Source organism: Haemorhous mexicanus, chromosome Z (assembly GCF_027477595.1).
Source record: "Haemorhous mexicanus isolate bHaeMex1 chromosome Z, bHaeMex1.pri, whole genome shotgun sequence".
NCBI lineage: Eukaryota > Metazoa > Chordata > Aves > Passeriformes > Fringillidae > Haemorhous > Haemorhous mexicanus.
In genome coordinates, this window is record NC_082381.1 from 85,135,695 (window position 1) to 85,149,367 (window position 13,673).

General features: G+C 37.0%; 1 protein-coding gene across 2 annotated transcripts in view; it reads left to right on the forward strand.

Moving 5' to 3' along the window:
- Nucleotides 1-13,673, forward strand: part of PIK3C3 (phosphatidylinositol 3-kinase catalytic subunit type 3) — a 66,893-nt gene that overhangs the window by 2,762 nt on the left and 50,458 nt on the right. Inside the window, exons 3-6 of one of the 2 annotated variants that reach the window (XM_059873483.1) lie at nt 124-267; nt 2,491-2,620; nt 6,573-6,659; nt 8,672-8,767. In XM_059873483.1, coding sequence (XP_059729466.1) covers nt 124-267; nt 2,491-2,620; nt 6,573-6,659; nt 8,672-8,767 — 457 coding nt within the window. The remainder of the gene's footprint in view (nt 1-123; nt 268-2,490; nt 2,621-6,572; nt 6,660-8,671; nt 8,768-13,673) is intronic. The other variant, XM_059873484.1, reaches the window with a different exon arrangement.

Genomic DNA, 13,673 nt, shown 5'->3' on the forward strand with positions numbered 1-13,673 from the left:
ACAGGAAAATAGTCCATTTGCCCTAAGAAAATTTTATTCTGAGGAGAATCTGTGTTGTATAAACTAATAGAGAGTAACTTGAATTGTAAATCTTTATGACTAATAAATAGTGTTTCTCTGCAGCTGGAATGAATGGCTGAAACTGCCTGTGAAGTATCCAGACTTGCCTCGAAATGCTCAGGTGGCTCTGACCATCTGGGATGTGTATGGACCTGGTAAAGCTGTTCCTGTGGGAGGAACAACGGTCTCGCTCTTTGGAAAATATGGGTATACTTCTTTTTCTTCTCTAGTGCACATTTAAAGCTCATCTGTGAATAGTAATGTAGCATGGGTTATGAGAGATAAGTTTTTAAATATTTTCTAAACTAGGTTAATAGTTCCATGTTTGAAAAAATCAGATGCATAGGTGATTTGCTCCTGATTATTCCTGAGTGTGATTTCACACTTGCTGCAGTGTTGTATAAAAGAAGTGTTCTGTATAACACCTTTTTTCTTTTTTTTTTTTGATGATCTACAAGCTTGCATTTTAAGATGGCGAGTCCTGAAATCGTGTCACATCTACACCCTTGTACTGCATAGATACCAGTACTGTTAACTTTTAAAAAATTGTTTAATTGGATTGCAGTTAGGCTGTGAATGCACTGTTATTTATAGGGGGTAAAACATTACTCAGTAAGTCAGTATTTTTCAAATTTAATATGCTATGATCCAGTAGAGGGTGTGTTCAGTAAAATACTAAGGTGGGAAGGATTAAAATAATAATCAGTGAGATGAACAATACTTTGAAAGAACCTTACCTAAGTTGCAAAGGAGACTGAAAAAACAGGAAGATTAGAAGACCCAGGTACTTTTTTGCAATTGATTGTTATCATATACAGAGTGGGGAGCAGCTGCCCAGGAAAAGAGAGGAACAGATTTGTACTTTGAAGTGAATCTTAAATTTTGTGTGGTTCAGCATCATGGTGCTCTTGTAAAATGTGTGAACAAGATTGACTATGTAACCTGTTTACAAGTATGTGCATCAGAGACACTTCTGTACCCTTTTCTTTTCCTATCTTTTCCCTCTCCACTCAGCTGGGGTGTATTCTGTTCTTTCTAACCTACTTCAGTCAAATTTCAGACTACTGGGAGTCTGTATCATTGAATGTCTAACAAGTAGGTGTGATGGAGGAAGTGTTATGCCTTGTCAGGGTGAAAAAAATAATGTAGGAACATTTTTCTAGTATTTGTATACTGCTGGAAAATGGGGAGAAATAGCCTGTTTTTCCTTTCTCCAGTGGGTGAGAAGTAATAAGGTTAGACTGAAGTGCAGGAAAAGTTTAGATTATCATTAGGAAAGCTACTCTAATGATGCTTGAATGCAAAAAGTGACTGTAGAGAAAGGTTATATCTCTCTCATTGAGGATACTGCTTGAAAAAAAAGGATGACATTGCCTAAAGGCAAAAGATTGAACCTGATCAATTGGACTGTGCCCCAAAGACTGCTTGTAGCTGTTAAAGCATTAAAACACACTACCTGGAAAAAGCTAAAAATAAATTTCATTTACAAGTCGTACTTCCAGCATGTGGAACTTGGATGAAGTAGATGGAGAGAAACCAACAAAAAATTTTTGAATTTTGTAGTTTTTAAAAGAAAACCCTTGTAGTAATACTGTATGAAGTGATGAGTAAATTAAAGGTCAGATGGTCTTTCTAATTCTTGTTTCTCATTTTTAATGGTTCACTTTTTAAAATGTTTCTGTCAGTTGTATTTACCTGAAGTTTTTAGAGTTACGTGATCAGCTCTTATTGGCAGAAGTAATGAATGCATTTGATTTCTTGGGGCATCTTTTATGGGTGGATCAGTACAAATGTGCAAGGTAAGCAGGGTTTTGCAGTGAAAATATGTGGTCAGTTACCCTGCAAAGTTCTGTTCACTGCACACTTTCAATTATCAATTCAATTTCAAGCATTGGTGGAGAAAGCGGTGTGTGGCGAGTTTTGGCATTTTTTTTCTTGGTATGGTTTTTTTATTATTATTATTTGGCAGCTCAGAAGGCTGCTTTATAGCCATTGATCTTCAAATGCAACTTAGGTAGCTTTGTAGTTGATTTTTTTCATACTGGCAGACCTAGGGTTACTGTTACAATTTGCAAGTCAAGAGGAATACTTTCTGCTTCATTACAAATAATAAAACTATGAAGGTTGAGCTGTCTCCTCAGTTTGTGTTTGTACCACCCCCCTGGCTTTGGGAATTACCCATTTTTCTTCCACTTACCGAATAAGTTATCTCTGACTTGACAATTTTCTTCCAAACTCCACGTGCCAGTAAAATAAAGGCTGTGGAGAACACAAGGTACAAGACATTTATGCAGTAGAGTTCAGTTAATGCAATTTTGTAGTTTTGACAAAGGAAGCAACTTCATTTTCTTGCAGTTGCTCCTCAACTTTGATTCCTGACAGCTGTATTATTTTGAGTTTACTGAAGTGATTCTGCGTTTTTCCCTGCAGTATGTTTCGACAAGGAATGCATGACTTGAAAGTCTGGCCCAATGTAGAAGCTGATGGCTCTGAGCCCACCAAAACTCCTGGGAGAACCAGCAGTACAGTCTCTGAAGATCAAATGAGCCGCTTGGCAAAGGTAATGGAAGAGCAAGTAACCTTTAAAATGTATGTGACAAGCATGCACTTCACTGGAGAGAAATGAAGACAGCTTCCAGTGCTGTTTTCTCACGTGATAGCTCTCTTCCTTTGGTTAAGTGTTTCACAGGATTTATACAGAGGATTAAAGCTGATCATATTTAATTGCTTCTGAAGTGTTTTTTTAAAAAACTTTCTATTACATGTAGCTGTTTGTTGGAGCAACTTAAGATCTAAATTATTTGTAAAGAATTAAAACATGAATATGCCTTGAAGATGCTTAAAGCCAAAATTCCATTAGGTTTAATAAGAACTTTTCCTAACAGTGACGTGTGAGAACAGTTGAGTTTCTTTCAGACACCATCCGTTATCTTTGAGGCTGTGTGGCATAGTGTTCAGAAGTGATGTCATACCTATATTTTAGAAAGAACTTGAGTAGAACTGCAAAAATTAACCCTAGTTTCATTCATTTAAGCTCATGAATATATATATTAGTATTTTTGCCTCCGAGCTTTTGTGGGCAGAATATATTCTTGCCATCAAAACTACTGAAATTGGTCTGAGTGTGTTAGTTACTGGGCTGTTTTACTAGATGATCTCTGATTATTCTGGTAAGCTTACCGTAAGCTTTCCATATTGCTCAGTCTGCCTATTCAGAGAGCTTTCTTCTTAATCTTGGTCTCCCAGATTTTATGCTGACCTTTGTGGGACTCCCAATGAAAGACAGAACCATTTTCTCATCTAGAGATTTATGACAGTGATAAACTAACTTTCATTTAAGGGTCTCTGTTTTATTAGTGTAGTTTGCACTGAATTTATAATGGAAAGCTCATTAAATCCGGTGCTGCCCCATTTCTTGATCGTAGTACAACAAATGCCATCTGGCCTAAGGAGTCCTTGTAAAAAGATACTAAATATCAAGTCTTATTTCCAGTTCATCACATGGTTATATGATGGATGCTGTGGGTTCTGAGAGTGGCTTTGAAAGTATAGGCCCTGCCTTTCATGTTAGTTCTGTTACGCAGACATTACCACTCACTCTCTCTAGCTCAAAAAGCACAAATAAAATAGAGTACGTCAGTCTTAAAATAACTCATTCTGTTTTAGCCTGTTTTGGCATTTGGAAGATGATGGCCCAAGGCCTCTGGGGAATACAAGGGAATTCTTTCACGTCCTATTTGAGAGTTGTAGTTAATGGCTTATAGAAAGCTAATAACATCACTGCCCCCATTCTTTTCTTCTGAAAGCTGTTTTGGGAGATGCTAATTTCTGAAAGAGGAGTGTTTTGACTGATATTTTGTTGTGGTCCTTTTTGTAAAACCATTTTACCATCAGATGCTAGGGAAATTAGTGTTTCTGGGTAGTGTGTCTATGGGAGCTTTCATTTGCTCAGCTGTTGACATAGCAGAGGAGGTTCTTGTGATGTGTCACTCCTAAATAGGCATTGTTCAAACACAATCAGCTTCAGTTTTTCTGTGACTTATTTACCAGTTTCTGAATGCCTTCTCATGCTGCTCTGTGTGAAGGTACATTTAAATATAGGTAAAAGGACTAGGACTTAAAAAAAGGACTAGGACTTAGGTACATACATGGGAAGTTTGTATGGGCTTTGTTGTTCTTGGTTTGGTTTTTTTTTTTCCTGTTTATTGAACAGACCTGTCCAGTTGTTCTGTTGATATTCTAGTTGTGCTATTGATTGAGATCAGTACCAGAGCCCAAACTAGAATCTTCCGGATAATGGCTAACTTTGGAGAAGAGCTTGGGAAGGATCTTTTCTCCATCTGAAAGATAGCTCCTTTCTTGACGTGCTTCTGAGTTTATGTCTGTATGTGTTTTTTATTGTTACATGGAATTTGTATAAAACCAGTGAGTAGGTGATCGAAGAGTTTTACCTTACCTTAAATAATTGATACTGTTGGCAAGTCCCCCCTTTCATGTTGAGGTGCCATATGGTTGTGCTCTCACAAAACACATGAATGTTGCTAGTAAGACTGCTACTGATGAAAAAAAACATGGCTTTGCATTCTGGAGGCATTGTGAATGCGGATTTTTTGTGTACTAAGGAATATTAATGGGAAGAGTATTTTAGCATTCTCAAACATGAATGACATTAAAAGGTTTCTCCCATGAGTAGTGTGTGAATTTATTCTACTTAAACTTAAAGTAGTCTTAAGTTCTTTTTGATCCATTCATTTCCACCATACCTTCTGCTGGCTGAATGAAATTAGGTAATAATAATTTTAAAATACTATCTAAAGGGATGCATCTTACTTAGTAGCAAATGATTAATGCTTCTTTCCCTGAAAGGCATACTAGCTTCTCTCTTATTTTAAACTGTAAATATTAATTTAAGGCAGCAGTTCTTCATGTGTATCTGTATGCTCACAGATCTTCCAGTTCTTGTATGCAGACCTAATTAATTGCTGTATTACAACTTTTTTCCTCTAAAAGGGAGGTTTAAAGGTTTAATGCATTAATAATTTTCTTCTGAGACACACAAAATAACTTTCATTTTCTTTATTCTCTAGTGCAGTAAAAAGAAAATGAGATAAGAATTTGTGACCAAGTTTTTTTCTCCAAGACTTGGATTACGCAAACTTTAGCCCAACATACTTGTGCCTGTACTGTTAAGACATCAGTTTAGTGAGGATTTGAGAGTGAATAATGAAACAGTAAAATTGGTGCAAACTCTTCAACTTTCTATCTTCATAAAGACTTTTATTTTTAGTGTACCTCTAGTGTTGAGCTATGGAAGGTCTAGTGCACATATCTGACAGATTGTGCAACCTGGACATCTCCCAGTCCTAAATCCTCTGTGATGTTTTTTTTGTACTAATACCATCTCCAGTTCTATGTGGAAGCAGCAGGCTGCTGTTGTGTTCTCCTGCATCCAGTACCTTCGTTCCTGCTGACCTAGGTCTCTGTATTGCCTGTCCCTTAGCCGGGCAAGAAGTGGCAGTCAGTGTCACTGTCTGTTCACATTCAGATGCTCATGGGTGGGCAGGCTGACCACAGAACAAAGGTAATGAAATAATGTTTGTAACCTTTCCCCTAATAAGAGTAATTTTGGGGGGTCTCTTTGCTAGCCATTTTCTAGACAGATGCTAATTTCTTTGAAAGATGAAGGAACTTCATGTCTTCTAGTCCCTCTGCATCTCTTGCATTCTACAATAATTACTGATTTTTTTTTTTTTTTAAGAATACGTGTCATTTCTTAGCAGCCAAAAGGCAGTCTTCATATTGGTGTGGTCTTCTGCTGGATAAAAAGTTATCATTAAAAATTTCATTAAAAATTCTGTTAGTGTGTCTGAAACTACAAGTAGTATGCTCTGGTCTTGTCTTCCATTCTTAATGAGTCCTTTAAACAACTTTCTTGCTATTGCTACAGTAGTTTGTAAGCATAGGACTAAAACTTGAGCTACTAATCAGATGACTAAAAGGAGAAAGCAGGCTGTCTGTGACTTGGTCTAAGATCTTCAGTTTACCCAGTTGTAGTCCCAGTCTGGAAACAGCCTTTCATGTTTAGGAAAGGCTGACACAGGCAGAAATATTCAGTATAGTTTATGAAATACTTTATTTTTGTTTGGCTTGGTGGGTTTTACTATATGAAACATAGTAATACAAAAATTGGATGTCTTTTTTATGTGACTTTAGTTCAGAAAAAGTTCCTGGTTTTGCCAGTTAAAAATGCAAAGGTGATATGCATGGATAATTATTATGGTCTTTGCTGGGTATTGGTATTTTAGATTGTAGACTTATTTTTATGGCATGGTTTGGCTGTTTATAAGGTGTGTACTATGTCACTATGTGTCTGCTATACAAGGTGAGTACAGTTTTTTCAGTTCCTTTATTTTTTTTGTCTGATTTCATATTAGTATCTCTGTTATAACTTCGGTGTTCTTTTTCTTGCTCTGAGCAATTTAAATGTGATCATTGTGCTTTTTTTCATGCAGCTCACCAAGTCTCATCGGCAAGGTCACATGGTGAAAGTTGATTGGCTGGACAGACTCACCTTTAGAGAAATAGAAATGATCAATGAGGTAAGTTATTGTAGGATCAGGTTTGGAATTTTGAGGTGTTTTATCATACTAATATGAGCCTTCACTTCTTTAGGAGATTTAACTCTTGGTTAACTCTTAACTGCTTGGTTTTATTTCCTTCAACTGCAAGTGCAAATGGTGAAGGAAAAAGTAATTCTTTGGAAGCTTAAAGTTGATTTTACTTTAGCAATAATGACAATCACAGAATAGATTGGTTTTGAAGGGACTTTAAAGGCCATCTAATCCAACCCCTCTGCAATGAGCAGGGACATCTTCCATTGGATCAGGATAGTCTGGGCCCTGTCCAGGCTTACCTTGAATGTTTTTGGGGATGAGGTTTCTACCGTCTCTCTGGACAACCTGTGCCAGGGCCTCAGCACTCTCACAATAAAGTCCTCTCACTCCGTGCCCTTGTCTGAAGTCCCTCTCCAGCTCTTCTGCAGGTCTCCTTCAGGCCCTGGAGCCTCCTCTTCTCCAGGCTGAACAACCCCAGTTCTCCCAGCTTGTCTCAAAAGCAAAGGTACTCCAGCCCTTGGAGTATGATAGTGGCCTCCTGGATTCCCTCCATCAGGTCCACATCTATTTTTTGTGGAGGTCCTAAGAGGTGGATGCAGCTCTGCAGGTGGGCTCTCACAGTGCAGAGGAGCAGAGACCCCTCCTGTGACCTGCTGCCCACCCTGCTGAGGAGTAGCTCAGCACAGCTGGTTTTGGGGCAGCCAGTGCACATGGCCAGCTTATGTCCAGCATTTCATCCACCATGTACACAGCTGTCTTAGCTGTTTTCAGCTTCAAGTGAACTCGATCATGGAACGTAGACTTTATTAATAATTTGGAACAGCTTGGAGCAAACACTGTTAGGTATGACTAACTTATCTCTAGTATTTTAGGTTGTTGTGGGGAGCTTTTTAGACATTTGACCTGTTCCTTGGCTTCAGAGCTGTTCAACTTTATTTTTTTAACTTTGGGTGTGGAGAAAAGACATTTGTAGTTTTGAACAAATATTTTTTTAAAAATAAAATAATCTGGTAGTTTAATTCCTAAATGAGGTTTTAACCTTCCTTGATCAAAATCAGCTCAAACTGTTTAATTTCTTATACTCATCTTGCACCAAAAAGCTCTGTTTTTTCCTGTGCACTGAGATCTTTGTTGTCGTATTGGTAACCATAGGTTTGGAAGTCACATTGTTTTTTTAACTAAAATCTGTGGTTTTATAAGCCTCTAAAAATATTTTGATGTTTTTTAGAAATTAGCCTATCATCTTTTTTATCCCATTTTTTTCCTTTAGCTTTCTCTTCTTCACTGACAGTAAAAATACAGTGAAATAAAATTTTTAGACCTGTGCTTTAAACAGAGAACCACTTTGTCTATGGTGGAAAGTCAAGCCATTAAAAATGCATTAAATTAACTGAAATTGCATTACTCATTGTTAAACTTCTTGCTTGTTTCTCACCTAGATTTTAAAGTTCTAGGCAGTTTTTCTAGGTAGAGCATTTAAAAAATGCATACATGAACATATCTTCCTCTGAAGATGAACAAGCTGCAAATCTAATTTTGTAGTCCAAGTTGATTCTGTCTCTTTTATGGTGTTGGTTTAAAAAAATGATTTACTTTTTCTATATCTTCTGTTTTTTAACTTTGATGTGCTTAATTATAGGTAATAATTTATACAAAAAACCAAACACCAATTACCCAGTGGTCATCTGATTATTCTGCATTGCATTTTTTTATACCTTTTAGCCCACAGCTGGAAGCTGCTGATGAAAACAGGTTTTCATCTGTTAAGTATGAATATGTATCATGAAGTGGGAATGTGAGGTAGTAAGAATGTCGGGAATGAGGTGATACGGTCTCAAGTAGTTCTATGAAATTATTAACTAAATAATTGCTGCAGCAGCTGATAACCTAATTAATCAGTTGCAGCACAAAGGAAGTAAGGTAATTGCTGTACTGAGAATGCTGAAGATTGATGCCTTGCAAAAAATGATACACCTCTGTGGTGGCTCTTTCCTCAGAGGGAAAAACGAAGCTCCAATTTTATGTACCTGATGATTGAATTCCGTTGTGTCAAGTGCGATGATAAAGAATATGGAATAGTTTACTACGAAAAGGTATGTGCCCTGCAGGCTTTATGGTTGTCTTTAAAAAGCAGCATATGCACCTAAAATGAATGGGTTTTTCTGCTGAGATGAAATATTCTGCTGCAGTAGAGCAGCAGACAGCTGTCAGTGGCAACTGTTTATGTACATACAAATCAGACAGTATAGATGCAACATGATTGCAGATGTCAGTCATTTGTGTAATGGAGTTCAAGATTACAGAATTTAACAAGTGTGAGTGATTAAAAACTTTCTGATTTATAGTTCCTTCAGTTACCCAGCAGTACTTTACAAGCAGCTGTATGTAAAATTATTACTTAGATCTGGAGGATATGTACCTGTATTGAGTGGCAGCTTTATAGAAGATGAGTTATTAAAACTTTGCACAGGAGCTCTGCTGGTGAACATTTTCTGTAAAATTAAAAAATATAGAAGTTTAGTCTTTTGTACTGAAAATGGTGTGGAGTAATTAGGTAAAAGACTTCTAGGTTGGAATGTCTCACATCTTTCCTTGCTGTTTGAACAGATCTGCACAGCACCACCTTCAGTGTTTTTCTAAAGTTAAAATTTATTGGGATGAAGGATTATCAGTGAGCTTAACAGACATCAGTGTCGTATTGGAAGGCATTATCACTCTGTGTATTGTGGAAAGGTCCACTGAGATGGAAAAAGCAGTGTATCTATAATCTGGTTTAAAATAAAATTGTTTCTTAGATATTTCAGCGTGTTTAGATTCATAAGAAGGCAGAAAGTTACAAATAATGCAGCTTTATTGGAAGGACATAGAAGGTAGGAAAAGAAGCTGGAGTGCTCTTGAGCCCAGAGGTACTAACATTAAGCAGCATTTATTCTGAGAATTTTAAAAAGCTTAATTCATTACACAAAATGTTAACATAAGGCAAAATGGATTACAAGTATTTCTGTGTGTATGGCTATTACTGGTTGGCCTGGCCTGAAAGAGCTGTGATCTAACTGAAAATTTTTGAAGAAGGCAGTGAAAAATACAGTAATAAATAGCAAAAAACAGGATTAAAATAATAAAAAACAGGTCAGAATCTGCTTCAACTATTTGATATATTGCAAAACTTGGAGTTTTTTGGCTTTCAGGAGTGTTTTCTGAGGTCTGTGTTTGGTTAGAGCTTTTTGGTCAGTTTTGTCGGGGGGACAGTTGATTTGGTTTTCTTTTTGTGACTTTATTTTACTTTCAGTTTAGTTTCTTGGTGAATTTTGGTAATATGGATGAAAGTTGGTCTTAGGCAGCTGTGTAGGTTAGCTGTTTAGCATTTCTTTTTGGGGACTGTAGTTGACAGTGAGACCTTTCCACACATTTCAAATCTTTTTGCCTTTAGAATGCCTTTTTTTGCAATGCATCTGTACACTTATCCCAGAACTAGCAATTATAGAGGACTGTGCTGTTGCAAAACTATCTTGTGTTACAAATCACAACAAAACCTACGATGTGACAGATTTCCCCATGAACAAAATAATATTATTTACTTCTGTGGAAATAAAGGAAATACTTGTCTGGAGAGCATAACAGAATATGATGAAAATATTGAAACTTTCTACTAACAGCTAGCTCTTTCCATGAGAACATGCTATACCTTGCACAGGTGCAAACATAAGTGGCTTTGTGTCCTCTTGGCTCTTTTCTTTTTATAAATGAACATGGCATTCCTAAAAATGACTTCTCTCTGTTACCTCCAGCAGCCTGCCATTATAGATGAATTATTCCTGATGTGCACATATGACTTCTTATTTTTTCCATCATTGTGGTTGTATAGATGTGTACGATACAGGGAAAAAGATTCAGACTCCAAGCATGCACCTTTCTTTTAACAGATGTTTCTGAAGCATATTAAAAGTGCATGGAGCATAATAAGTATGAATTGGCTTCTCTTGCAGAAATAAAGTAATTGAATGTGTAATAGTACGTGTTAGAGCTGTAACTAACTGCAGTTTGAAGGATTTGTTGTTACAAAGTAGCTTTCCAACAAGTTCTTGACCCTTTTCTGACAGCCGTAGGAAATGGTACATAAATTAGTGCCTGTTTTCTCAGTTTTGTCATGCTTCCAATTACAGTCTGCAGTCTATGTATCGGCCATCACCAATCCAGTGCACCGAGCATAATGAAAGAAGGTTCTGTTGTCACCTGCTTGTGACCGATAGTCAAAGCGGAGATTACTTGTCACAGTTTTGTTGATATATTTGTTTTCAAGTGTTTAGGAAGAACTAGCCTGTTAAACAGCGACTGATAGGATTTGGGGTTCTTTGACTCGACATTCAATTACAATGAAGTGAGGTGGCAGAGTCTCTTTCCATGTTCTGTGTTAACTTCATTTAAATACAGTGTCGAGGCGTGAGGGATAGGGTCTGCTAGTAATGACACCATCACTTTAGATTCTCCATTTAGGCAGAAATTCTATGCGACTTATCAAGTACAAATAACACCAGCATTTATCACTAATGTATTTTTGTGCAGGTTTCAAGTGAAATATGTCTTTGGGTAAATAATTGCGCTGCTGCATCCAGTTCATTAAAAAAGATAAATAAGTTAGATTATCAGAGATTTTTCGTGGATTTAAAGGTAGAAGTACTGTCCACACCAGTGGTTGTCTGCCCTTTTTTTTTGTGGGAGAGATGTTGGTTGGCATTGGTGTTACTTTAAATGGTGTTTTGGTTTAAAAATAAGATAAATAGAACCTCCCTATTTATTTGTGCTCTGAAACTGATTTTCAGGCAAGTACAGAGGAATGTTGCTGGTTTGGAAAATTCTGCAAATTTTGTGGACTGTCTTAAATGAACACTAATGTTTGTATAAAGTCACCCACACTGACCTTATTGTAGTGAAATATCTGCAGAGCTCTGTAGCACAGCAGTTTAAAGCAAGTTCCTGCTGTTTAGTTTTGATGTTGCTCTTGTTTCTTGGTGGCAGAATAGCAGGTCATCTCAGGTTCTGCCTGTGCTAGGCCAAGAGGAGCAGATTCACTGAGGGAAGAGGCTGCCGAAGGCCCAGTGTCTGCCCTGTGTACTTGTGCTCTGGTCTGTCTTTCATCACATCCCACGTGGTTGTTGGCAGTTAGAGGATGTCAGGGATTTCTGAGATTTCCATGACGTGAACTAAAGCTGTCTATATGGGCATGATCAGGAAAGACGCTTCAAAAGTATGCACTTGGCCAAATTCAAGTGCTAATTTAGGCACTGGTTTGGTTTAGTAACTTTGGATGGTCAGGATTGTGGTGCTGCACATGTTGCTCTCAAGGTGTAATGGAGAATTACAGAAGGGTAGTTAAACAGCTGACATCCTTCACAGGACAGCTAATGTCATTCTTGAGTATTTCATTAAGCAGTCTGTTTCAAAATGTTTGCTCCTGACACTGTAACTTGTCCCATGAATGCTTGGAAAAACTTGATTACATGGCAAGTTTTGATTGAGCTTAAGGCTTTGTTCTGTCATGCAGCAAAACACTGGGAATGGTTTTCCTGGTGCTTGAACTGAATAGCTAGAACTTGTCAGCTTCGCTCTACATCATGATCTGACTACATTCAAAGAGTTTAAAATAAACAGTCATTATCGTGATTCTTTTGAAAGGTTCCAAAAGGTGTTGCCAGCAATGAGTGTACAAATCATTCTTTTAACATTAGTCTTGGGGAAAAAAACTCATTAACCTTCATTTCTAAGGATTTTGACATGAAACACTGGAGGGCTTTTTGTTGTTGTTGTTGTTTTGTAAGTAAGCAAAATTTAGACAATAGTGCTATTGTCATTCTCATCCTGGGGAGTTTTGAATTTTTAATGTCTGCCAGAGACTTCTAATTGTGGGGTAAATGTCCACTTTATCAGTCTGAAACCTTTCCTTTTTCAGTTAATATATCTGATTTTATCATTTTTTCACTGAGGGGAAAAATACAGCAATGGGTATTACTACTGCTTATCCCTAGAGAATCTTCATGGCACCTGGATACTCTGAAGAGTTTAAATGCTTGTTAGTAGCAAGTTAGTAGCTTGTTGCTACTGAATCCCCTCCAGTGTCAAGTTTTTCATACAGGGCTTTTGTGTGAAGGTTCTAAACAGAGTGGAGACTTGTCCCTGGAAGATTGGAATCTTGTGTTTCTATAAAGGCAAAGTCAGATTGCAGCCTTAGAGTTTGGAATTGGAAGATAAGGTATTGGTATATAGAAATCAGTCTGTCATCAGATGTGTTTATGAGAAGGATTCCTCCCACCTGCAACAATTTCATTGTTTTTTATATAATTTGACTTTATGAGACTACTGTGACATGATCTGAGCATTCTGCCTGGTGAGATGGCAGAGGCATTGTTCAGCATGAATGCTGATCTTTCACTGTGACTCCAGCCCAATTCAGTCTACTGTCAGTGGTGCAGCATATTTTGTTGTTAAGGAAATACTTTGATGCTGTTATTTCTGTGCAGCGAGGTCAGAGCTAAGTTCATTATTTAGGCAGTATGCTTTTAGAGTAGAGATACTGTAAGCAAGTGTCATCTTTGCCTCTTCAATGTTTGTGTACATGCTTTTTTTTTAAAAAGACTAATGAGAAAAGCAACGTGCTCATATTCTAGGACCATCATCAGCCACCAGCAGACTGTGTGTTTATTTCCCTTAACTAGGAAGGATATGTGTGTTCTTATTTTGACTTTTGTCAAATTGTTACTTCAGAAAGGCATAGGACACTAGTAAATACAATTAAAAGTGTCTTTCTAAAGAAGCATTTTAATAATAAATATTATTTAATAATAAATATTAAACAAATATTTGTTTATTAAAATAAAATAATAAATATTTAATAAATAAATATTATTATCTAATAAATAGATATTTTACTGTAGCCAGCAACACAAATTTATGTAGTAGGAAAAAAAGTTTCTCTTGGGTGGATAATGGCAATTTTAAACTCAT